The 27,758-nt window shown below is 41.3% G+C and overlaps 1 protein-coding gene across 1 annotated transcript in view; it reads left to right on the top strand.

Moving 5' to 3' along the window:
* The window catches only part of KIF13B (kinesin family member 13B), a 213,975-nt gene that overhangs the window by 48,811 nt on the left and 137,406 nt on the right, over positions 1–27,758 (top strand). The window contains exons 3-4 of the mRNA XM_048845803.2: positions 22,081–22,093; positions 22,793–22,853. Coding sequence (XP_048701760.1) covers positions 22,081–22,093; positions 22,793–22,853 — 74 coding nt within the window. The remainder of the gene's footprint in view (positions 1–22,080; positions 22,094–22,792; positions 22,854–27,758) is intronic.

The raw sequence follows: 27,758 nt of genomic DNA, 5'->3' as shown, positions 1-27,758 counted from the left end.
TTATTTCCCTCTCTATGCTTAATGTGACCAAAATATGTTCGTTTGCACCCAGTTGATTTCTGATTAGAGAGTCTGATCTTCACCAGCACCACATTTCAAAAGCTTCAGTTTTCTTCTTGTCAGCAGCATTAACTTCCCATGATTGACATCCATAAATAGGTTTTGAAAAAATTAAGCTTTTTACCAGTCGCACTGTTGCACATTTCAAGATGCCACGTTTTTTCCATGCATTTTTAAGGAAGACCATAGCTAAGTGAGCCATCCCTAGTCGTCTTCCCATTTCTTTGGAACAGCCTCCTTGGTTGGATATGTGTGCTCCCAGATAATTGAATTAATCTACCACCTCACCAGCTTGTCCATTAATTGTGATGTCCACCTTCATTCTGTTTGTTAGTCATGTAAAAAACGAATGTGTATTTTGTTTTTGTTGCATTTGGGAATAGTTCATATTCCTCACTAATTGTTTTTACAGACTTCAGCGTTTATTATATTGCTTAATGGTTGTACCAAAGAGCATCATGTCATCAGCATATTTGAGGTCAGTGAAGAGGTGTTCACCAAGGGAAATCCCAGCTCCTTCCTCTTTGTCAAAACCTTCCAAAGCATTTGTCATAATCAATTCAGTGTATAATTTAAGGAGGTATGGGAACAAAATACACGCTTGTCTCACACCCTGCCCAGTGGAAAACACTTCACTGATGCCTACTGCTGTTTGCACTGTGGTCTGTTGTTGTTGGTAGAGACTTGCAATGAGTTCAGTGAGATTCTTAGAAATCCCCATGTCTGCCAGTATCCTCCAAAGATGGCTGTGTCAGACCATGTCACATGCTTTTGAGAAGTCAAAGAAGCACATGCTCAAAGGGTGATTTATAGTCTGCATTTTTCAATTTGATTCATATTTGGAATTTGGTCACGTATGCCTCAGCACTCTGTGAAACCAGGTTGTGGTGGTAGTTCTTCTTCTGTACTTCATTTCATGTGATTCTGGATTATGTAGAGCGAAAATTTTGATCTCATGCAATTTCAGGGAGGTGGCATGATAATTGTTATGCCCTTCTTTGGTAAGTGGGGATGGGGAATTCCTTCATCCAGTCCTTCAGCCGTTTTCTAGTTATCCATACATTGTTACAGATTTTCCACTTAGATCAATACTTCACTCACCAATCATTTTCAGCAATTCTGGAGACACATCATCTACACCTGGTGCTTTGCCAGTCTCCATTTTCATAATATCACACACCTCTTACTCTTGCAGGATTGATGGCTCTGGCTTTGTGCTCTTTTCTGTCGTCCTGTATTATGAGTAGCTGTTGTGAGGCATACAGATTGGTAGAGTAATCTTTCCATCTGCATTTAATATCACCCTCAGTGAAGACTCTGCTATCATGATCTTTTATGTTATTTGGTAAGAAGTGTGACCACTGTGAACATACTTTTCTATTATTTCTCTTTATAATGTCTCAAGTTCCATACATTTTGTTCTTCCATTTTTGCTCTTGTCTCATTTAGTCTGCCTTTGAATCTGTCTGCTCAGTTCCTTATATTCTCTTATATCCTTTCCTCTCCAAGCCGTTCTCTTGCACTCAGCATCATTTTTTTGACAGCTTAAGTGACTTCTCATTTAACCATAGTGTGGTCCAATATCAACTTTTTAGAATGTGTGCTTTGGAGGTTGTGAGCATGATATTGTTCATTTTCTTCCAAGGTTTGTTGGGAGAGAAAATGAGGAAGTCTCTCTTATCCGAAGAGTCAGCAAAGTGTGTGCTCGGATAATCCGATCAGTAGCAGAGTCAGTACAGTTCGTCTTTGAGTAAAGGCAGTCAGTATGTCAGTCATACAGGATTATGTTCCCTCGGACAGCAGCTGGTGACATGACCCTGAGTTCTATGAATGTCTTGAAGAGGCGCTCACTAAAACACTAAGTTTAAAAATATCACCCTTGTAACTGGGGACTTGAATGCGAAAGTTGAGGCTGTAAATTCTCATAAAGTAATGGGAAACAAAGGTCTAGGTTCCAAAATGAGGAAGGCATTTAGTTGAATTCTGCTACTGTAATTACTTGGTCATTGCAAATACCATTTCGACCCAACATCCTAGACATTTATACATATGGAGGCATGACAAAGAACCAAATAGACTAGGTAATGATATGGCAATGCTAGGGGTGAAGTGTCCAGTGGGCAAAAACTTTTTCCTAGGTGCGGACTGTGGGTCAGTACTCATGGACCATTGGTTTGTCCTAGTATGCCTGTTCTTATCTCAGACCGTTAGCTGTTGGCCTCAAACATAAAATTAAAACTTAAAAAGATATGACATTTGACTGGTCAAATGCTTTTGGACTTGTTCAGAAGCAAAAAAAATTGTGTGACTTCTGCCCAGAATGAGTTTGAGGGATTGGCACCGGTAAAAGATGAGCAACTAAACTTGGAGGTGAGAAGGGGGACTGCACCTCATTTAAGTAAAAATGTGAACTGCTTTTGAAATGTGGAAGAATTTTACATTCTCCGAAGACACAGAAACAAATGCTGAACATACAAGCAATGCAGCAGTCCTGTATTTAACAAATATGATAACATTTTAATAATGCTACTGTGTCGGTCCATTACGATGTGCTGATAAGCCTCTTTTGGCACTACTGTTATTAAAAAATCCATTTGATCGAAGCTTTATTCCCATCTGTCCCTGAATCTGGATCTGCATACTTTCTCAATTTCTCTCCTTTGCCCCAACAGTTGGTTTACCATCAAAACAAGCTCTCAAAGTAGTCAGAGCACCTTCATGTAATTCTGTAGTTTTTAGCAGGCATCTTTAAATACATTGGCTAACACAATGTGGCATTGATTTGGCCTGTGCAGAGTGCTGGCTCAGCAACATAGAGCTGAGGCAGCAGATGGGAGTAGAAATGTGGCAGTAAAGGTTCATCAGTAATTTATATAAATACATATAATTTTTCTTTGCTGTTCAGTAAATGGGTCAGTGAAATAGTGAATAGTGAAATTCCAGTACAAAGAATTATTATGGAATAAAAAAGTATAGACTGGGTGTCAATTTGTGTAGAATGCAATCTGTTCCTTTCCTCTCTTGTGGCAGAACTGTGATCATGGGGGTCTGATCCTGCAACCCTTGTTCATCCAAATAGTTCTCCTTCAGATAATGGGACTACTTGCGTAAATAAAGTCTGGCAGTGATGGGCCTTTAAGGAGGACCTGAACCTTTTGTGAAGAATGAGGAGATGGAGCAGTAGTTGCCAAATGCCCTAAATTACAAGCGATAACAGATAACTATCAACATTACTTTTTAATACTCTCTGCATTCAGCACATAACCCTAATTTAATCAGACAACTTCCTGGGTCACTTTTAATATTCTAATTCACTGAGGTGAGTGGGGAAAGTTGCCAATATTTTCAGGATTATACACTTGAAAAACCAAACCTATTTAGAGAAGGAACAAAACAGTAAGACACCTTTCATTATGGAAATAAACATATTCTCTAATCCCATTTCAGACCATTATATGGGTTTTGGGCCACATCCAGGTTTTTTTAAAGTGCAGCTCTTTTAAGGTGTGTCTTGAAGAGCTGCTGAATTCAAGTAATTTCTTATTTAATAGTAGTACAACTGCACTGTGATTTAAAAAAAAAAAAACAACAAAACCTCCCAAAGTTCCTCTGGCATCGGTGAGAATACATAGAAACTGCAACTTTTCCACTTATCACTGTGATCAGGATGTGTACCTTTGTGCTAGAGTAAGGAAATTCAAAATGATTGTTGAACCATTGAGGCAACGCAAGTTATTTTTATCTTGATGAGTAGCATTTCTCATCCATAACTTTACCTCTGTTATGCATTTTTTTCTTGTTCAAGTAATTTAAACCACATAGTTTGTTTTCCAATGCTGTGTTTTTTAAATATTTGAGCTTCTGATTTAAAACCTATAAAAGCATACAATTGCAACGCAAAGGCTTCTAGACCATCCCTTTATTCTGCCTAATTCTGCAGTTCTGGTGTGTCTTTTTGATCCTGCAAGATACAGAGCATCTTCTAATTCCATTGGGAATTGAGGAGGCTCAGCATCTCACAGCATTGGGTCCCTTGGCTACATACCATTTCATTTCTGCTTGTGAGTTATGCATATCAATGTGTGAAATGGATTACCATTTCCCTTTTCTGCCCTAGGCAAATATGAGCAAGACAAAGTGGGTGAGGTAATGTCTTTTATTAGACCAACTTCTATTGATGGAAGGGACAAGCTTTCAGGCTCCACAGAGCTATTCTTTCCTTCTGGAGAAGGAAAATAGGCTAAAGCGCTGTGGCTTGTGTAGTCGTGACAGAGTGCTGGGAGAGAGCTCTCCCAACGCTCCCTTAAAAAAAAGGGGCGTAGCTACGAGCCCTGGGAGTGCGGCTCCCAGCGCTGATGCGCTGTCTACACTGGCGCTTTACAGTGCTGAAACTTGCTGCGCACAGGGGTGTGTTTTTTCACACCCCTGAGGGAGAAAATTGCAGCGCTGTAAAGTGCCAGTGTAGACCAGCCCTAGAATGTCCAAGCTAAATACAAGGTGGGCAGATGGTTAAGTTTAAGGTGTTCACACCTGTTGTGGGACATCACTTAATTTTAAGCTGACAGTTGACACCTCTGCAGTCTTAGGACAATGGCCAGTTAGGCTGCAGCTGTGCTGCTGTAGCTCTTAAGTGTAGACACTCATGACAGCAATGGGAGGGTTTCTTCCATCACTGAAGTTAATCCACCTCCCTGAGGGGTGATAGCTAGGTCAATGGAAGAATTCTTACATCTGCCTAGCACTGTCTACACTGGAGTTTAGTTTGGCATAGCTATGTTTCTGAGGGGGATGGATTTTCCACGTGCCTGGGAGATGTAGCTATGCCAGTGTAAGTTTTCAATGTAGACCAGCCCTTAGTAGTTGTAATGGGCCATAAGAAGTTCATGGTTTTTAGTGTCCAGCAGAGTTATGAATTTTAAGCACACAGACTTGTCTTTTTTGAAGGTGGGCAGGTTTCCTTTGAGGATGAGTACTGAGAGGTCAGATATGGAGTGAGTGCTTGTAAAAAGTTTCACTCACGGGCGATAGGGTATTTTTTTTCTCGAATGGACTCACACAGGGAAAAGTTGGAGGTTTTTTGAGCCCTTCAAGTACAAATAAAATTGCACATGCATTCTTTATTGTAGCATGCATAGACAGGCTCTGTGTAGTAATATGCACATGAAGTTCATGTTCTTTAATTACCTCATTTCTGGAGGGATAGGTTGTTGAAACAAGAGCAAGCAGTAGGCACCATTATTGATAAATGTCATATTGAATACAGGATCCATAGCACAGTGCAAATGATGGATTCTGTATTATAGTAGCTAACATCTAAAATTGTTGTTTTGGAGCAGCAGGAGGACATGGAGTCTGTATCTGAAAATGGGTAATCTGTTTCAAATAATTGAACCCAAATTAATGTTTAGATATTTGCAGGGACAGGTTTTTTTCTTCTAAGCTCTGAAGTCTGCTATACTAGTGCTTCTCAAACTTATTTGATCACACCCCCCTTCTTTGTGTTTGTAGTAGTTTATGCATCCCCCTTCTCCCACACAAGTACATATACCGATATATGCGGTGGCGATGCTTCACTTGAATCAGTTTCAGCTTCTTTGTTTTTCACTTGGTGTCAAGGTTCCTTCCCCACTCTGAACTCTAAGGTACAGATGTGGGGACCTGCATGAAAGACCCCTAAGCTTATTCTTACCAGCTTAGGTTAAAAACTTCCCCAAGGTACAAACTTTGCCTTGTCCTTGAACAGTATGCTGCCACCACCAAGTGTTTTAAACAAAGAACAGAGAAAGAGACCACTTGGAGATGTCTTCCCCCAAAATATCCCCCCAAGCCCTACACACCCCCTTTCCTGGGAAGGCTTGAAAATAACCAATTTGTTACAAAATCATCAAAGACCCAAACCCCTGGATCTTGGAACAATGGAAAAATCAGTCAGGTTCTTAAAAGAAAGATTTTATTTAAAAAAAAAAAAAAAAGGTAAAAATCATCTTTGTAAAATCAGGATGGAAAATACTTGACAGGGTATTCAGATTCAAAACATAGAGGATCCCTCTCTGGGCAAAACCTTAAAGTTACAAAAAACAGGAGTAAACCTCCCTCTTAACACAGGGAAAATTCACATAAAACAAAAGATAAACTAATCCGCCTTGCCTGGCTTACCTATACTGGTTGCAATATTGGAGACTTGGGTTAGGATGGGTTGGAGAAATGGATTTCTCCAGTCTCAGTCCCAAGAGAGAACAAACACGTAAACAAAGAGCACAAAACAAAAGCCTTCCTTCCCCCAAGATTTGAAAGTATCTTGTCCCCTTATTGGTCCTTTGGGTCAGGTGCCAGGCAGGTTAGCTGAGCTTCTTAACCCTTCACAGGTAACAGGATGTTGCCTCTGGCCAGGAGGGATTTTATAGCACTGTATACAGAAAGGTGGTTACCCTTCCCTTTATATTTATGACACTTGGGTTTTTTTCTGTTGCACTATTGAGCCAACGATCCATTGTAATAAGAGCAACAGCAAAACTGCATTTGTAATCCACGCTTACAATTAAATGTGCACACCACATCGTAGCGAATGGATTAAAGTACAGATGGCAATGACTTTGTATAATGCTATGCAAACTTAACAGAAATCGCTCAGAATGCACAGCACCATCTGAGGACCTGATATTTCTGGAGGAATCAACTTTGCTAGTTATTCACTGTGGTGAGTAAATTGTGTGCAGTAAGTTCCCCCGCCCCCAAAAGCTTCTCACAAATCCCCCCACCCCCAAAAAACCTCTGTGCTCTACTACCATTGTATGTACCGTTAAATTCTTGTGAGCCTGCCAAACCTTGCACCCACCTCCACCACCAACCACTCCTACCTGCTCACAACTCCTTCCTTTCTCTGTCTCCCACGCTTCATTTGCCAACGTGGCTTCTTTAAGGGGCTTACCCTCACTCTTAAGCAGACCAGCTTGATTTGAGGGGCAGCTGGCCCTTCGCAATTCCTACCTGAAGAATGATCTTGGGCTTAAAAGTATGCAATTTGAAGTTAAGGGTTCTGGGTTATATTCCTGGCTGTGCCATACAGTTTATTTTTTAGATAGTATTTTCAGGGCCAAATCCTGCTTGCCTTTTGAGGGTGTCATATCTAATTTCAGTGGATCAACTTATGTGGGTAAGGTGAGAAGGATTTGGCGCCCACTCTGATGCCATAGTCATGGCATCAGAATTGTTTACCTGCTCAAATGAATCATGCTAGTTACAAAATAGATTTCTGTGTTACATGATGTCGTAAATATCTTGGTAATCAGCGATGAAGGGAAAATAAAAACAGAAACCGCATCGCACTTAAAAGTGAATTTAATGCACTTGCAGGTTGGGGTAAGCACATTTAATAAACTTTATATTTGGAGGGTAAAGGTACTTATTAAATGGCGTCTGCTTTTTAAAATGCAAAATAGTTTGCCACAAGTCTCTCAATGTTACTAGATGAGTGTTTGTGTTCTCTTGGGTTGTAGAGTCCTGAGTGTAGTTTCTAGAATAACTTCCGATGAATGCCTACTTCATTTGAGAATGAAAAGGTTATGGTCTGCTTAATAAACTTCGTGCATGTGCTAGCAGTTTTCTTTTCACTTTCTTTTGAATGGCTGTTGCTCTTTATCCTGGACTATTTTTCTCATTTCTTTGAAGTGAATTGGTGCTCAAACTGATTTCTCTTTCTAGTGTCACTATAGTGTATTTTAAGGGAGGAAAATACAGAGAGAAGTTAAGAAACCTCTTTCTCCCCCCCCCCAAAAAACAACCAAACAAAAACTGTTTCAGCTAATGTGGTTTCAGTGTGAAAGGGTATAATGTAAAGTGTTCTCAAAAACTATTATCAAGACAGTTAAAATGGGAAACCGTTTTAAAAATGGTTTCCTCACACTCTCTCTTCTTTGTATTGTGTTTATAGGGCTTAATTAAAATAAATCAGTCATGGGATAAGAGGGAAGGTGCTCTCATGGATTGGTAACTGGTTAAAAGATAGGAAACAAAGGGTGGGAATAAATGGTCAGGTTTCAGAATGGAGAGAGGTAAATAGTGGTGTCCCCCAGGGGTCTGTACTGGGCCCAGTCCTATTCAACATATTCATAAACTATCTGGAAAAAGGGGTAAACAGTGAGGTGGCAAAATTTGCAGACGGTACAAAACTACTCAAGATAGTTAAGTCCCAGGCAGACTGCAAAGAGCTACAAAAGAATCTCTCAAAACTGGATGACTGGGCAACAAAATGGCAGATGAAATTAAATACTGATAGTGCAAAGTAATGCACATTGGAAAACATAATCCCAGCTATACATATAAAATGATGCTGCCTTAATTAGCTGTTACTACTTAAGAAAGAGATCTTGGAGTGATTGTGGATAGTTCTCTGAAAACATCCACTCAGTGTGCAGTGGCAGTCCAAAAAGCTAACAGAATGTTGGGAATCATTAAGAAAGGGATAGATAATAAGACAGAAAATATTATATTGCCTCTGAATAAATACATGGTACGCCCACATCTTGAATACTGAGTGCAGATATGGTCGCCCCATATCAAAAAAGATATATTGGAATTGGAAAAGGTTCAGAAATGGGCAACAAAAATGATTGGGGGATGGAATGTCTGCCATATGAGGAGAGATTAATAAAACTGGGACTTTTCAGCTTGGAAAAGAGACAACTGAGGGGGTATATGATAGAGGTCTGTGAAATCATGACAGGTGTGGAGAAAGTAAATCAGGAAGTGTTATTTGCTCCTTCTCATAACACAAGAAATTAATAGGCAACAGGTTTAAAACAAACAAACGGAAGTCTTTTTTCACACAACACACAGTTAACCTGTGGAACTCTTATTGCCAGAGGATGTTGTGAAGGCCAAGACTATAACAGGGTTCAAAAAAGAACTAGATAAATTCATGGAGGATAGGTCCATCAATGGCTATTAGCCAGGATGGGTAGGGTGTCCCTAGCCTCTGTTTGCCAGAAGCTGGGAATAGGCAACTTAGGATAGATCACTTTTTATGGTTACCTGTTCTGTTTATTCGCTCTGGGGCACCTGGCATTGGCCACTGTCAGAAGACCGGATACTGGGGTAGATGGACCTTTGGTCTGACCCAGTATGGCCGTTCCTATGTAATTGGTCTGAACTAGACTAACCTGGCTGTTGCTTCTAAATTCCAACTGATCATGGAGCACTTCCCTCTGCTACTTCACCCACCAGTAAGTTCTCCTTAAAGCTTCACAGCCATAGTGGGAGCAGGAGGAAGGGTGCGGGGAAGCATTGTGCAAACAGTTAAAGGGGTCTTCATTAGGAAAATTGCAGTCTGTGAATTCATCTGGCAATAGTAATGGTGGAAGTGGTGGTGTAGCTCTGGCTTGGGTGTCTCCTACCACTGCCCTTTTTAGTGGTTTAAAAGCTCTTGAATCTGGTCTGTGTTCCAGCTCCAGTAGTGGAGTTGCCTTGGTGATGAACTTATGAGCCTGTTTTCTCAGTATAGACTTTGCTCAGCTGGAACGTTGTTCTATAACTGGGATGTGAAAGTCAGAGTAACATTCAGAGGAAGGTTACAGAGCAGTCCTGAGCCTTCAGTTGAATTTAGACTTTCATTTTAACAAACAATTTAACAGGTTTCATACACAGAATCCAAAGTTACTGTAACTTCCTAACCAAAAATCTAAATTTATCACTAGTGTAAAGCACTGTAGTCAGTTGACTTGCTTGAAGTTACACAAAGGATGCACTTAGCCTCTGGTAACTATAGCAGTGAAAAGGGGGGGGGGAGATGTTTGATAAACAAAAGTGTGAAAGGTGTTTACTGTTCACATTTTAAAATAATTTTGTACTAGAATTGCTCATGTACAAACCATAGGGGTTTTGGAAGTCTGTCTCCTATAAAATGTAGCCTTCACTCTTTCTGTACTAGTTGCAGAAGTGATACTTCAATAGTTCATGCACGGAGGAAGTGTAACCCGCACCTCTGCTGGATGTGGTGCTCTGTCCCATGTAGTGGCACTGAAACTACTTTTAGAGATTAATGAGTCTGCTACAGCCCTAGCTAACAGCCATGTGGCTTTTAGCTCATGCAGCAGAGGCTCATGCACTGAATGCACTAAGCTCCAGAGGCCCCAGGTTCAATTCTGCCCACTGATGACCGGGGTTTGTTGGTGTTACAGAAGCATGGCCTGTTGGTGAAAACAGGATCTTAAGTTGGGAGACCTGGATTTTTTTTCTGGTTCTGCTGTTAATTCCTCGTGACCTGCGGAAAGTGAGAGGTAGAGGTTGAGTTCCCCAGTTTGTAAAATGAGGATACAGCCTGGTGTGATGTTTCCTGGGGGTATCTAGGCTTCTGAGGCACCTCGGTACCACCTGGCCTTGGAGTGAGGAAGCCTTGTCTGTGCCTGCCATGGGTCAGCTCCCCAATTCCACTGGCAACACAAATGCTCCCCTTTCAGCCTATGCAGGCTCTGCTGTCCCTCTGGAGGTTAGTGATAGGCATGCTCAAACCTCTGAGCGTCCCTCTGGAATGTCTAGCCCCTATACCACTAGACACTCACAGTATTCATAGATTCACTGCTCCCAAAGAAACAGTACACCCCAGCTTACTAGATATGGCTCAGTTCACTGCTTTGCTTAACTCTTAGCACTTAAGAGCAGTTGACAGTGAAAGCAAATGAAAGTTTATTTAACAAAATATAGAAATTCAAGTGAGAGCAAGCAGAAATACTGGAAACGGTTACATATAAAATAAAGTCAAAACATGCATTTTAGAACCCAGCCTTAACTAATTATTGTCCTGTCTTGTGGGGAAGCTCACCTAAAATCCTTCCAGCATATTACAGCCAGGCTTCCATTTATGAGACAAGCCATGCTTTCAGCTTGCCTCCTCTGTGGAAAAGTTTCAGGGTGCTTCCCTATAATCCGTTATATTCCCAGGTTTCTTCTTTACTTGGAAACAGGATGCCCCCTACTGGCTATTTTTTCCTGAGTGCCTCTTTGTCTGTTTTGCAGCTCAGACTGTAGATAGGCCTCCATTGTGAAGAGGATAACAAGTACATGATCACTTATGATGGATAAGCATCTTTTCCATCTTACTTCACTGGAGTGTGTTTATCAGCTTCTGGTGACCTGCCGTAACTCACATACTTTAAGAACATAATTATCAGTACAGTTACATAATTCCTTAAACATTATCTGTACATACATTTCTCAGTTTTTATGATGACCAGTGGATTCTTGGCTCTTTGAAGAGACCTCACATGCCACCCTTTGGTAAATTTAATATGTATTTATCTGACCCAGGGGATTCCTGCAAAATTCTGTGACACCCTGTGCCCTCTGCCAAGAAGGTCCTGAGTCACACCTGGTTCTTAAGTCCTTTTTTTTTTAATTCAAATGAAGAGTGTTCTATAAATGTATTTTACTAGGAAATAATCCAGGAAAGACAAAGTAATGCACAGGAAAGACATTAAGCACTATATTCTGATGTCAAAAGCAAACAAAAATACCATTTGCTGTCTTAGGAGGAAGGAGTAAAGGCATAAAACAAGTTCTTTTAAAGCAGTGTCAGTGGGTGCAGGCTTCTGATGTTGAACAGTGAAAGAAGTAAAAACATGTTGACTGACTTCGTGACCTGCCAATCCTTCCTTCCATTCTTATGTGTCATGTCCTCCTCCTTTCTGATTTGGCAATGAATGAAAAACCTTGACACTGCCTTGCTTAGGCCTGGGTTATGCATTATTGTGTACCAGTATAACTATTTTGTTTAATGTGAATGTTTTTAATGGAACTAGGTATACCGGTACAAGTGCTAGCATGAATAGTTATATTGGTATAAATGTGCTATATAACAATATAATTTATTCCCCTTCCTTTGCATGAATAAGTTATATTGGTATAAGCATCTTTATACTTGTATAACTGTCCACACTAGGAGGGTTGTACCACTTTAACTATACTGGTATAGTCAGTGGTATAACTTGTGTGTGTAGACAAAGCCTTATTTTTCCTTCTTAATGATTTTTCAGTGATGGTTCTTGTGGTCTACTTTTTTTTGGTACTGTTCTGCAATTTAGGCCTATGTGCCAGTGTGGCTTTTGTACATGGTTAAATGATTGTTTAATGTAAACCAATTGCTTTATATTTTAGTGAGCAGTTATACAATTACATTACAGATAACTCTGAGCTAAATCCTGTATAGTAAGGAATATTTTTTTCCCAAGATACCATTACTTCACCAGTATTGGGCTCTCTAACCCATTGTTTTGAACTAAATTTTATGCTGATTTAGTGTATTGTGCACTAAGGAACTATAGTAGTTGGTGGTATATTGAGAGATTGTCAGATTCCTCCAGCATTTCCCTTTTGTTCTCATCCCCACAAAAGTCTTGTTCTGTTGCTTTTGGAGCTGATCATTGCAGCTGCTGGGTTGGCTAAAGAACATCACTTTTGAGTAAAGTAATCTTTGCAATTGTCCCAGAGGCAGAGTACACTGTTTGTGCCAAGATCCAGGCCTGGGACCTTTTCATTGCCATGTGCAGCGCTGTCTACATGTGAGATTTGTCATACGTGTTTTTTTAAAAATGTTAGTCACATCAACACTTATGGAAATTTGGGATAATTCACAATAAAACTGTAAGTTTGGATTGGTTGTTCAATACTGGGTGCTCTGAGCAGTGGCTCTCAACCTTTCCAGATGACTATACCCCTTTCAGGAGTCTGATTTTGTCTTGTGTACCCCCAAGGTTCACCTCAATTAAAAACTGCTTGCTTATAAAATCAAACATAAAAATACAAAAGTGTCACAGCACACTGTTACTAACAAATTGTTTACTTTCTCATTTTTACCATTTAATTATAAATCAATTGGAATATAAATATTATATTTACATTTCAATATAGTATATAGAGCAGTATAAACAAGTCATTGTCTGTATGAACATTTAGTTTGTACTGACTTTGCTAGTGTTTTTTATGTAGCCTGTTGTAAAAATAGGCAAATATCCAGATTAGTTAACGTACCCCTGGGGTATGCATACCTCTGGTTGAGAACCACTGCTCTGAGGCATAGCAGTACACCAACATCTAAATGTCTACTGACTAAAGGATAACATTTTAATCCTTTTGTCATAACACGATCTTTATAGGATACTCCAAGAGCTCAAATGTGATGAGGGACTAAGCAGATTACACCATACTGAGACTAATAACTCAGACAATTAATCTTCAACCAGATAATACTCAAAGCCCACAAAACTGTTCTTCTACATCTGACTTTGAAAAATGAACTAGCAGAAATTAGTCCTCAGTAGAAACTAAGTAACTTCAAATTATGCTTGGAATGTGTTGCATCTCTGAAGGAATTTAAGTAACAGTGATTTCTTTTGTTTTTGCTAGCTAGACAATTTTAGGATTTGAACTGCATATAAGCTTTCACATTTACTCTGGTTTTTTTGTCTTGAAGAGCATACTTAGTTCTAAAAAGGAAAACTTTGCCAAGCTTATGGGGAAAAAAAAAATTCTCCAAACATCTTCAGTTTTAACATGAAGAGATATGTAGATGGAAGCTTTATAAAGTGATACCCGTGGGAGGGAGTGTTGTCTAGGGCAGTGCTACTCAAAGTGGTGGTCCGTGGAGCGGCACCGGTCCGCGGACCCATCAGCTGCCTGTCCCCCACATCAGATAGCTTGAGAAGCACTGGTCTAGGGTACTGATAGCCAGGATTCTGTAATGCTGTTGTGCCTTAGGTTTCTCTTTTTATAAACAGTCCTCCTCCTTATATGTAGGTAAACTAACAACCCCTTTGAAGCACTTTGCAATCCTCTGAAATGTGCTATAGAAATAAGTTGTTAAGTGTGGTGGGCTACAGAAACCTAAAGTAAGCAGAGTTTCCGTAGTGGATGCTTCCTATCTCAGGCATATCTTGCTGCAATTAGATGCAGCACTAGTTGTATACCTTTTAGTACCATCAAGAAACAAGAGGAAAAATCATCTTAATGAAATCCTCTTATATATGCTAGGCATAGCAAAATATCTTCTCAGTTAGCCAATATATTTTCTTGGGGTAAATGGTTTTGAAAGATTTTGAGAAACAGTTTAACCTGGTCTGTTGCTTGCTTTCCACTTAAACCTGAAATAGAGTCTGCAGCTGGTATCTAGACAGTGAAGTTTCAATGTGAGAATGTATCCTCTGTCTGTTGGGACTTCTAAACATTGTGTACATTTTTTTCTGAACGCCTTCATCTGTTGATTACTCAGAGTAAGAAAGGGCAAAGTGAACTCAATCTTGGTACCAGATGGGCCTGATAAAAAGATCTGCTTCAGATGGAGTACAGCCAGCTGATTTATCTCAAGCTGGTGCGAGGCCTTCTCTTATACGACTGTGGCTGCATCCTGGTCCCACACAGCTCAAGCTATCTGCATAGTTATTGATTGGGCATTGCTGGGGATGTTCAATAGGCTCCTGGATAGCTTACCTGCTTCTCATAAGTGGAAAGCCTCTGTAGTATATTACAGGGTGTGGGCTGATGGTGAAATACAAACTTAAAACCCACAAGTCCATTGTCACACCCCTCAGTGAAGTACCTGCAAAAAACAGTTCAGTAAAGCTTTGCCACTAACTTTGTTCTAAAGCATTAGGATTCATGTCTTAATGTCAATAGAAGAAAAACTGATATGAACCAAGCTGCATTAATCCTTTAGTATTTGGATTTCTGTAGGGCTGACCCTAAGCTTCTCCCTCATACTGCCCAAGAAAACCTCTTTGGCCAGTGGCCAATCCTGAAATTCACCTTTCAAGCTGAAATGCTTCTTAGGTCCACAGGAGATCCTTTTCCTTCACCTTTGGACCCACAGTCCCTCAATCTGGCCTTTACTTAGTCGTTCCCTCCCTTATAATCCTAGGATAGCTCTGCTTGCTGTCCTTTCCTGGAAGGTGGCATTCCCAGTTTCCTTTTCACTGGCTTTGCGGGTTAATGATCTGGATGATGGGATGAATTGCACCCTCAGCAGGTTTGTGGATGACACGAAGGTGGGCGGAGAGGTGGATACGCTGGAGGGTAGGAATAGGGTCCAGATTGACCTAGACAAATGGGAGGATTGGACCAAAAGAAATCTGATGCGGTTCAACAAGGACAAGTGCAGAGTCCTGCGCTTAGAATGGAAGAATCCCATGCACTGCTACCGGCTGGGGATCGACTGTCTAAGCGGTAGCTCTGCAGAGAAGGATGTGGGGATTACAGTGGAGGAGAAGCTGGATATGAGTCACAGTGTGCCCTTGTTGCCAAGAAGGCTAACGGCATATTGGGCTGGATTGGTAAGAGCATTGCCAGCAGATCGTGGCAAGTGATTTTTCTCCTCTATTCGGCACTCGTGAGGCCACATCTGGAGTATTGCATACAGTTTTGGGCCCCCCACTACAGAAAGAATGTGGACAAATTGGAGAGAGTTCAGCGTAGGGCAACGAAAATGCTTAGGGGGGCTGGGGCACATGACTTATAAGGAGAGGCTGAGAGAACTGGGCTTATTTTAGTCTTCAGAAGAGAAGAGTGAGGGGGGATTTGCTAGCAGCCTTCAACTACCTGAAATGGGGTTCCAAAGAGGATGGAGCGAGGCTGTTCTTGGAGGCAGATGACAGAACAAGGAGCAATGGTCTCAAGTTGCAATGGGGGAGGTCTAGGTTGGATGTTAGGAAAAAGTATTTCACTAGGAGCATGGTGAAGCACTGGAATGGGCTACCTAGGCAGGTGGTGGAATCTCCATCCTTCGAGGTTATTAAGGCCCGGCTTGACAAAGCCCTGTTAGGGATGATTTAGTTGGGGATTGGTCCTGCTTTGAACAGGGGCTTGGACTAGAAGACCTCCTGAGGTCTCTTTCCACCCTAATCTTCTATGATTAATGGCCTTTGCTGTGCCTTTTTTTCTAACCTTCTATCAAGATAAGGTGGACCTATGTACCTGACTTAATTTTCTGCTCAAAGTAGTTATCCACAGATCCAAAGACTTACAGGAAGACCAACCTGCTGTTTGGGAATGCAAAGCAAAGGTCAGTGGCATCTAAATTCATGCTGAAGACTGAGACTGCCCTGCCCAATGAAAATCAACTCATTCCACAAAAGCTTTTTTTTGCTGAAAAATTTAGCCTGATACAGATTTGGCTTTGTGGCATTTATGCAAGTAGTCAGAATCCCTTTTCTTGCCCTGGAGCACCACACAACTTATTTTCTGTCCTCCTAGGTATAGCTGTTTATAGGGTGTTCTGTTGACAGAGACTACTGAGAGCATCCACATGATTGAAAAGGGGTCCTCCTTGTAGAAAGTAAGAGAACAGGCTAATATTAACCAGGTTCTGACATACTTCTCTTGGGATAGCAAAGGTGGATTAGGTGTTGGAAAGATGGGTAGTAGGAATTTCTTGTGATTTATGGGGGCTTTTTCTCCATTTTGTTTGTCATCTGATTTGCTTTCCTCCTTCCCACTCTCCCCATCTTGACTCATTAATTGTTACTGTAGCTTAACTTTGTAACAACTTTTACAAATTGCCTGAATGACTAAATGCTCTGATACCATACATTCAAGCACTTCCATACCTGGGTGTCACTAAGCAGCAGCAACAGATTGGAAACTGAGCCACTTGTAGTCTGAATGTTGCATTCAGCACTGGTTTAGGAAGTGGCCAAAAGAAAAGAAAAGGAATGTGATTTTAAGATGTTGCCAAAATGAGCAAAAATAACTTTTAAATGTCACTGCTGATGTCACGTTAAGTAGGTTTAAACATTAAACATGATTTAATTTTCTGAGATCAGTGATTTTAATGAATGGGAATAAGAAATGCAGGAATCTAATCTCATAGGCATATACTCTGACCCCCAATGTTGGAAACTAGAGTCTCTTTTGATTTGATACTTAGTATGCTAAATATTTGTGTAACCTGCCTTCTCTCATTTCTAGTGAGAATAGGTACATGTGGGTCAAGAATCATGAATGGTGCAAGGGTTTTAGGTTCAAAATAAATGATTACTCAGGGCTGCATATCTTTTGTCATTCTCAAACACCATACAGATTCCCCTACCTACAGTAAATGAAACTAGTAATAAACACAACTGTCTGGTATACAGTATATTTACATTAACAGAAGTGTCTATGGAGTTGCTAGGATTTAGTTAATTAAGCATATCTAGAATTTCTGTAGCTTATTCCCCTAGCTGTAGCATATTCACCCTAAAATCACTCTGATGCAGAGCAGTTACTAATACCTAAAAGTAAATGTGAAAAAAACCCTCTGCTTATCAATTTGAGACAACCTGGACTATCTAAGGTACATTTCACAGTTGTATGTGTAAGCACAACAGCACCTGATCACCACTCCGTTGCACAAAAGTTCTGAATCCCACTGCATTGAAGTTGATAATCTGTGGATTCAGGTTTTTTTGCTCACCATGTGGTCCTCATGACAGTGCGCGCCAACCTCAGGTTATGCAAGTGATTCAACCCACCCAATGCAGGAAGACAAAACTCTTTTGTCTTTATTCACTGCAGAGCTAGCCTGTGTGATTGGCGCCTGGAGAATCCCCATAGCAAAGTCCTACCATGTTACTATATCCTTGCTGTTTCTGCTCTTGGCTGTGAGAGTCTGGAGGCATAGCTGCTGGTAATAGCTCACCTTACCTGATCACTCTCGTTACAGTTTCATGTTCTCTGTGTATATAAATCTCCTCGCTGTATTTTCCACTGCATGCATCCGATGAAGTGAGCTGTAGCTCACGAAAGCTTATGCTCAAATAAATTGGTTAATCTCTAAGGTGCCACAAGTACTCCTTTTCTTTCAACAACATTGCAACTGATACTATCTACAAATTTAGCTGTGAAACTTGTTTGACCACTCTTATGTCTCTTCCTGCTCAGCTGCATGTGTACTCTGCTACTGCAGCATTGGGTATCTTAAAGCTACACACCACAAACAAATATTTAATTTAAAACCGATATAGAGAGCAAGCATTTATAGTTGTATAGGTTTCTCTGTGGTAGATTGTAGTGTGACACAGTATAATGCAAGAATGCAAAACCAGCTTGTAAATGAATAGGCTACTTAAAATAGTTAATTAAGAGTCTTATAATTGGAACCATCGTTGAAGGAGCAAATAAGAGCTCCAGTTATGAAGACAATCTTGGAGGGAGGATAGGTAATTCAGTGAGTGTACAATTAAAGTTGGAGTGCCCAGCTACAGGAAAGCATGGTAACATGCACAGAGGGGTATATAAAACTAAAAACGTGGTCTTTTTTTTTTTTTTTTTTTTTTTTTTTTAAATTTCAGGGAAATAATTCCATGAGTTCTGGTAACTCCATAAACAGCTCAAACTGTGCTCTAGAGCAGCGACTCTCAACATTTCCAGACTACTGTACCCTTTCAAGAGTCTGATTTGTCTTGCATACTCCCAAGTTTTACCTCATTTAAAATCTATTTGCTTACAAAATCAGACATAGAAATATAACTGTCACAGCACACTATGACTGAAAAATTGGTTACTTTCTCATTTTTACCATATAATTATAAAATACATCAATTGGAATATAAATATTGTACTTACATTTCAGTGTATAGCATATAGAGCAGTATAGACAAGTCATTGACTTTATGAAATTTTAGTTTGTACTGACTTGGCTACTGCTTTTTACTTAGCCTGTTGTAAAACTAGGCAAATATCTAGATGAGTTGATGTACCCCCTGGAAGACCTCTACATACCCCTGGAGGTACATATACCCCGGGTTGAGAAACACTGCTCTAGAGATCTGAAGTCCACAGAGCCATGGCTAAAATTATAGCTCCAAACTTTGGTGTCTCTTCTAGATGTCTTTGTATACTTTGAATGCAGTATACTATGTTCCTATGAGCCATTCTCAATAGGTAGTGTTCTTTATGTGCTTTATGTTCTTTGATTTAGGTCTTCTCTTTATGTACAGCCAGATTAACAGTAATTGAGGCTACAAACATTACAGGATATAATGTGCGTATGCATATCTCTGAAGAGAACAAGGTGCTTATTTAGTATCAGGCCTTTAGTCTGTATTAAGCTTGCTGTTTTATGCAGCCTAGTGTAATCCCTCTTCTGAAATCTACAGATGTGATGTATGACTTTTGAGATTATGTCCTTATTGCTACTTTAATCCAAACACTGAATAATATGTGCTCCAGCAAGGCCTGAAAGTTTTTAAGTACCACGTGATAACATAATCCTGCCTTGAAATTCAAGACAGTATAAAACAAACATAAATGCGTCTGGGTTTACAGTAGAGTTATTTCTTCTAATAAATTCAAACTCAGTGTTCAGATTTGCAAAGAAAGTGAGAATTTTTGGATGGCGCCCTTTAGAAATACCATTATGCCTTTAGTGTAAATAAGAGTTCATACAAAAGCCTATGAGAAGCCTCCAGTGAAACAGCATAAACATTTTAGAGGCCAGAGAGCCAGCTGAAATGTAAATGTACTTTGTTTACTTTTGAACGTTCCAAAATCTGAGGAGAGGATCGCTCCCCGTCCTTTTATGCCCTCTCTCTAGTCTTGAATCAGTTTGTCCTATGTCAGGCTCCCCTATCTCTGACCAACTGAAGAGTGATATAGGGTGACAAGTGCCACTATCTCCCCGTGAGTCTGATCATGCTGCCAGTGATGAACTCTGTATCCAAGCTTTGATTTTTTGTTTGGCAGACAAACTGTTACTGCTCTCTTGTGTTATTATCTTGCTTTTGGTACATATTCTGCTGTAGCAAGAGTAAGTAACTCTCTTGACTTGAACATGTGCCAGCCTGCCAGAAGGGTCACGCTCTAACTCTGCTCCTGACCCAAGGCTGCTGTCATTGCTGTTTGATCGGAACAAATGCTAATATTTGATCTGAACCAGAGCCAGATAGAAAAGTTTTTCTCCATGATGGACTGATAAGCAAACCTTCATTCTTTGAGACAGACCCAGTGGCACGAAAGTAACCATGAATATAAATCAGCTTCACAGCCTTAATTGACCAGTAAAAAATTATTTCTTATTCTCATCTCATTACCCTTCCCTTCCCTGCCAAAAGAAATAAATTTGATGTGTCAGAACAGATTTCTGATTTCATTTGTAAGGTTCTGGAGAGGAGGAGGCTGGCTGTTTCCAAAGCTGTGTATTTTCTATATTTCTCAAGTCTTCTGCATGATGGGTTGGGTTGAGGGGGATCGGGGGGAGAGATTGCTTACATTGATGCCAGTCTACATATTTACATTTTTTTAATCTGATGTTCTCATTTTTTACTGTATTCAATAATATGGTATGATCTTTTCTGAATTGACCAACCTTCCTGAAAACATTTATACCGTCTCTTCTCCCCTGGAGAAAAGTGCCAAGAAAGTCACTCTGGATCTTGCTGTTGTGTATAAAACCCTTAACCTAGATCTGAGACACTCAGGAGAGTGCTCCTTTTCTCCACTCACTCTTTCAAGGCAACCTAGATTGACTAGGTTGTCAGTGTAATCTTGAGACTTACTGTAGATCAGAACTGGGTATGGGTAAAAGCTACCTTTTGGTTCATGGACAGAGACTGTGTCTATACTTAAACCTGTACAGCACTTCAGTGTAGATGCTCACTACAGCGATGGGAGGGGTTCTCCTGTCACCATAGTTAATCCACCTCCCTGAGAGGCAGTAGCTAGGTTGACAGAAGATTTCTTCTGTCAACCTAGTGCTGTCTACGTTATGGGATATGTCAAAATAGCTACATCTTTCGGGGGATGATTTTTCACACACTTGAGAGACATAGCTATGCCAATATATGTTTTCAGTGTAGACTAGTCCAGAGTCTGTGCAATTCCTCTTTAGTCAGTCTGCTAGACTTCATTTGCAACTATTTTAAGGGCTCGCTACAAGGCACTTCTGTTTGGGTATTTATGAAAAACATGTCACAGACCGTGAAATAAGTCCTTCCCTATGAAATCTGATCTCCCTGTGCTTCTGGGAGCACCCCAGCTGGGGGCTCCTAGCTGCTAGTCTGGGCTGGGCTGAGGTGGGACTTGTTCTTCCCCTGCACTGCCTCTCTTGGTGGGGAGATCAGACCTACCTCCAGAGGCAGCACAGAAGTGAGGGTGGTAGACCCTCACTTCTGTGCTGCAGCAGCCCTGGAGTTGGGCTTGAGGCTTCTGCCCCCCCACCGCCACCCCACAGCTCTGGCTTCTGCCCCCTGCAGCTTCCAGAGCGCCCATGCTCTAATCCACCACTGGCTGAGGCTAGCAGCTAGGAGCCCTTGGCTGGGGTGCTCACAGCAACACGGGCAAATCAGCTTCACATCCATCTCTGGGAGCCTCCTCCTGCTGCAGGAACCTTCGGGGCTGCTGCGCAGCTGTGAAGGTATCACAGAAGTGAGGTGGCAAACCCATGACCCCCTACAACAGCTTTGTGATGCCCCTCTCCCACCTTCCCGATCACCTTTTGAGTCGGATCCCGGTGGTTACAACAGCTGAAATAGTGAAACTGACCAATTTTAAAACCCTCTGGCTGTGAAATTGACCAAAATGGACCATGAATTTGGTAGGGTTCTACTAGTGACCATATTCTTCCCCTCCCTATTTGTACTATCATAGTGCCTAATAGTCCTAGTTATTGACCAGCACCCTATTGTTGTAGGTATGTACTGAGAGACTTTTGCCCAGTTTTGTTGGTATGGTTGGCTCCTTTGAGAATTAAACTAAGCTTAATTTGAATTTTTTTTTAAAAGTTAGGTTACTATGGAAAATATCCTAGATACTGCTTTTGGAAAGGGTGCTTCATAAGCTTTAGTTCCTATATTGGAAAGTGATTTTGAACTTGAAGCTGAAAGGGGAGTTATGGAGAAAGTTGAGTTTTCTAGTTAACATGTAATCTTCAATTTCATATTTAATGGGTTGTATTTCTTTCTCAGATCTGAGATCCCTATAATTAACTGTATTTTTGTCTTTGTTTTTTCTTACACATGCCCATTCTCATTTGTCCCCTGATGATTCCTCTGGGAACTGCAGGAGCCAGCCAAAGGTAAGTTTTTGATTACACTTTCAACCAGTGTTTTGAAAAGTTATGGTATATCAATTGTTCAGCCTTCAAATATCCAAATATTTACTATTTTTTTAAAAAGTGCAGTTGTTCGGCTGCTGTTTATCAAAAGAAAAACAAAAAAACTCCAAACTACACATTCCTCAAAGAATCTCCTTGCTGCAGAAGACCGTTGCACACATCTAGCCAAAAAATGATTCTCAGAAACAAATGAGAACATAGTTGCATATTAAGCATTGAGGACTGTGAATGAATAGACTGTTTGTTTGTTTTTTAAAGCATTTTCTGGTATCTGCATTAGAGCAAACTCATTGCTGCTGACTTATGTTCCCTTCATATTTTGCATTTTATATGCAGATGGGTCTTATCTCCTCGTCCCACCTTTAAAAATTTAGTTTATTGGCATGTTTATATCGTCATTACTTATTGTTTTAAACAGCTTGTAAATGGGACTGATAAAATAAACCATATAAAATTACAGTAAAGTAAATCAGCTTGAATTTGTTTAAGCACAAAAATATAAAACAAATAAAGGTGGTGTCTTGTGGAGGATGGTTAGAATGGCAGCAGAGGCATATATATCAGCTAACCACCTATATCGCTAACAAAATAAGGATGCCTTTTTTGGTTTGATTTGACTATAGTTTTTATAAGATGTCCTGTTGGTTTGTTTTGTTACAGGTGTTTGCTTATGATCACTGTTTCTGGTCTTTGGATGAATCTGTAAAAGAAAAATATGCAGGTAATATTTACTGTAGTCTTGTGATACTTTAGAAATGTGAGCAACAAGAGTGATGTAGTGGTGGGAGTCTGCTATAGACCACCGGACCAGGGGGATGAGGTGGATGAGGCTTTCTTCCGGCAGCTCACGGAAGCTACTAGATCGCATGCCCTGGATCTCATGGGTGACTTTAATTTTCCTGATATCTGCTGGGAGAGCAATACAGCGGTGCATAGACAATCCAGGAAGTTTTTGGAAAGCGTAGGGGACAATTTCCTGGTGCAAGTACTAAAGGAGCCAACTGGGGGGGAGCTTTTCTTGACCTGCTGCTCACAAACCGGGAAGAATTAGTGGGGGAAGCAAAAGTGGATGGGAATCTGGGAGGCAGTGACCATGAGTTGGTTGAGTTCAGGATCCTGACACAGGGAAGAAAGGTAAGCAGCAGGATACGGACCCTGGACTTCAGGAAAGCAGACTTCGACTCCCTCAGGGAACGGATGGGTAGGATCCCCTGGGGGACTAACATGAAGGGGAAAGGAGTCCAGGAGAGCTGGCTGTATTTCAAGGAATCCCTGTTGAGGTTACAGGGACAAACCATCCCAATGTGTCGAAAGAATAGTAAATATGGCAGGCGACCAGCTTGGCTTAACGGTGAAATCCTAGCGGATCTTAAACATAAAAAAGAAGCTTACAAGAAGTGGAAGGTTGGACATATGACCAGGGAAGAGTATAAAAATATTGCTCGGGCATGTAGGAATGAAATCAGGAGGGCCAAATCGCACCTGGAGCTGCAGCTAGCAAGAGATGTCAAGAGTAACAAGAAGAGTTTCTTCAGGTATGTTGGCAACAAGAAGAAAGCCAAGGAAAGTGTGGGCCCCTTACTGAATGAGGGAGGCAACCTAGTGACAGAGGATGTGGAAAAAGCTAATGTACTTAATGCTTTTTTTGCCTCTGTCTTCACGAAAAAGGTCAGCTCCCAGAGTGCTGCGCTGGGCATCACAACATGGGGAGTAGATGGCCAGCTCTCTGTGAAGAAAGAGGTGGTTAGGGACTATTTAGAAAAGCTGGACGTGCACAAGTCCATGGGGCCGGACGAGTTGCATCCGAGAGTGCTAAAGGAATTGGTGGCTGTGATTGCAGAGCCATTGGCCATTATCTTTGAAAACTCATGGCGAACGGGGGAAGTCCCAGATGACTGGAAAAAGGCTAATGTAGTGCCAATCTTTAAAAAAGGGAAGAAGGAGGATCCTGGGAACTACAGGCCAGTCAGCCTCACCTCAGTCCCCGGAAAAATCATGGAGCAGGTCCTCAAAGAATCAATCCTGAAGCACTTACGTTAGAGGAAAGTGATCAGGAACAGTCAGCATGGATTCACCAAGGGAAGGTCATGCCTGACTAATCTAATCGCCTTCTATGATGAGATTACTGGTTCTGTGGATGAAGGGAAAGCAGTGGATGTATTGTTTCTTGACTTTAGCAAAGCTTTTGACATCGTCTCCCACAGTATTCTTGTCAGCAAGTTAAAGTAGTATGGGCTGGATGAATGCACTATAAGGTGGGTAGAAAGTTGGCTAGATTGTCGGGCTGAACGGGTAGTGATCAATGGCTCCATGTCTAGTTGGCAGCCGGTGTCAAGTGGAGTGCCCCAGGGGTTGGTCCTGGGCCCAGTTTTGTTCAATATCTTCATAAATGATTTGGAGGATGGTGTGGATTGCACTCTCAGCAAATTTGCGGATGATACTAAACTGGGAGGAGTGGTAGATACGCTGGAGGGCAGGGATAGGATACAGAGGGACCTAGACAAATTGGAGGATTGGTCCAAAAGAAATCTGATGAGGTTCAATAAGGATAAGTGCAGGGTCCTGCACTTAGGACGGAAGAACCCAATGCACAGCTACAGACTAGGGACCGAATGGCTAGGCAGCAGTTCTGCGGAAAAGGACCTAGGGGTGACAGTGGACGAGAAGCTGGATATGAGTCAGCAGTGTACCCTTGTTGCCAAGAAGGCCAATGGCATTTTGGGATGTATAAGTAGGGGCATAGCGAGCAGATCGAGGGACGTGATTGTTCCCCTCTATTCGACATTGGTGAGGCCTCATCTGGAGTACTGTGTCCAGTTTTGGGCCCCACACTACAAGAAGGATGTGGATAAATTGGAGAGAGTCCAGCGAAGGGCAACAAAAATGATTAGGGGTCTGGAACACATGACTTATGAGGAGAGGCTGAGGGAACTGGGATTGTTTAGTCTGCAGAAGAGAAGAATGAGGGGGGATTTGATAGCTGCTTTCAACTACCTGAGAGGTGGTTCCAGAGAGGATGGTTTTAGACTGTCCTCAGTGGTAGAAGAGGACAGGACAAGGAGAAATGGTCTCAAGTTGCAGTGGGGAAGGTTTAGGCTGGATATTAAGAAAAACTTTTTCACTAGGAGGGTGGTGAAACACTGGAATGCGTTACCTAGGGAGGTGGTAGAATCTCCTTCCTTAGAGGTTTTTAAGGTCAGGCTTGACAAAGCCCTGGCTGGGATGATTTAATTGGGGATTGGTCCTGCTTTGAGCAGGGGGTTGGACTAAATGACCTCCTGAGGTCCCTTCCAACCCTGATATTCTATGATTCTATGATATCTTCATTAATGATCTGGAGGATGGTGTGGACTGCACCCTCAGCAAGTTTGCAGATGACACTAAACTGGGAGGAGTGGTAGATATGCTGGAGGGTAGGGATAGGATACAGAGGGACCTAGACAAATTAGAGGATTGAACAAAAAGAAATCTGATGAGGTTCAACAAGGACAAGTGCAGAGTCCTGCACTTAGGATGGAAGAATCCCATGCACGGCTACAGACTAGGGACTGAATGGCTAGGCAGCAGTCCTGCAGAAAAGGACCTAGGAGTTACAGTGGACGAGAAGCTGGATATGAGTCAACAGTGAGCCCTTGTTGCCAAGAAGGCTAATGGCATTTTGGGATGTATAAGTAGGGGCATTGCCAGCAGATCGAGGGACGTGATCGTTCCCCTCTATTTGACTTGGTGAGGCCTCATCTGGAGTACTGTGTCCAGTTTTGGGCCCCACACTACAAGAAGGATGTGGAAAAACTGGAAAGAGTCCAGCGGAGGGCAACAAAAATGATTAGGGGACTGGAGCACATGACTTATGAGGAGAGGCTGAGGGAACTGGCGTTATTTAGTCTACGGAAGAGAAGAATGAGGGGGGATTTAATAGCTGCTTTAAACTACCTGAAAGGGGGTTCCAAAGAGGATGGATCTAGACTGTTCTCAGTGGTTGCAGATGACGGAACAAGGAACAATGGTCTCAAGTTGCAGTGGGGTTGGTTTAGGTTGGATATTAGGAGAAACTTTTTCACTAGGAGGGTGGTGAAGCACTGGAATAAGTTACCTAGGGAGGTGGTGGAATCTCCTCCTTTTGAGGTTTTTAAGGTCAGGCTTGACAAAGGCCCTGTCTGGGATGATTTAGTTGAGGATTGGACCTGCTTTGAGCAGGGGGTTGGACTAGATGACCTCCTGAGGTCCCTTCCAACCCTGATATTCTATGATTGCACTCTGTTTACATGACAGCTATGAAAAAGAAAGTATCTAACTTCTGTTCCCAGACAGATAATGGAGCAAATAATTAAGAAATCAATTTGGAAACACCTAGAAGATAATGAGGTGATAAGGAACAGTCAGCATGGATTTGTGAAGAACAAATTGTTTCAAACCAACCTGATAGATTTCTTTGACAGGGTGACAAGCCTTGTGGATGGGGGGAAGCAGTAGATGTGGTATATCTTGACTTTAGTAAGTCTTTTGATACTGTCTCGCATGACCTCATAAACAAACTAGGGAAATACAACCTAGATGGAGCTATTATAATGTGGGTGCATAACTGGTGGGAAAATCATTCCCAGAGAGTAGTTATCATTGATTCACAGTCATGCTGGAAAGGCATAATGAGTGGGGTCCCTCAGGGGTCGGTTCTGAGTCATGTTCTGTTCAATATCTTCATCGATGATTTAGATAATGGCATAGAGAGTACACTTATAAAGTTTGCGGACGATAGCGTTCTGGGAGGGGTTGCAAGTGCTTTGGAGGATAAGATTATAATTTAAAAATGATCTGGACAAACTGGAGAATGTTCTGGAGTAAATAGGATGAAATTCAATGAGGACAAATGCAAAGTACTCCACTTAGGAAGGAACAATCAGTTGCACACCTACAAAATGGGAAATAACTGCATAGGAAGGAGTACTGTGGAAAGGAATCTGGGGGTCATAGTGGATCACAAGCTAAATATGAGTCAACAGTGTAATACTGTTGCAAAAAAAGCAAACCTCATTCTGGGATGTATTAGCAGGAATATTGTAAGCAAGACACAAGTAATTCTTCCGCTCTACTCTGCGCTGATTAGGCCTCGACTGGAGTATTGTGTCCAGTTCTGGGCGCCACATTTCAAGAAAGATGTGAACAAATTGGAGAAAGTCCAGAGAAGAGCAACAAAAATGATTAAAGGTCTAGAAAACATGACCTATGAGGGAAGATTGAAAAAATTGGATTTGTTTAGTCCAGAGAAGAGAAGACTGAGAGGGGACATGATAACAGTTTTTAAGTACATAAAAGTTTGTTACCATGAGGAGGGAGAAAAATTGTTGTTCTTAACCTCTGAGGTTAGGACAAGAAGCAATGGGCTTAAATTGCAACAAGGGTGGTTTAGGTTGGACATTAGGAAAAACTCCCTGACTGTCAGGGTAGTTAAGCACTGGAATAAATTGCGTAGGGAGGTTGTGGAATCTCCATCATTGGTGATTTTTAAGAGAAGGTTGGACAAACACCTGGCAGGAGTGGTCTAGATAATACATAGTCCATCCTTGCATGCAGGGGACTGGACTAAATGACCTCTCAAGGTCCCTTCCAGTTCTGTGATTCTATGATA

Source organism: Caretta caretta, chromosome 3 (assembly GCF_965140235.1).
Source record: "Caretta caretta isolate rCarCar2 chromosome 3, rCarCar1.hap1, whole genome shotgun sequence".
In the NCBI taxonomy this organism is placed as follows: Eukaryota; Metazoa; Chordata; order Testudines; family Cheloniidae; genus Caretta; species Caretta caretta.
Note: the sequence above shows the minus strand (reverse complement) of the source record. Positions and strands in the feature narration are given on the sequence as shown.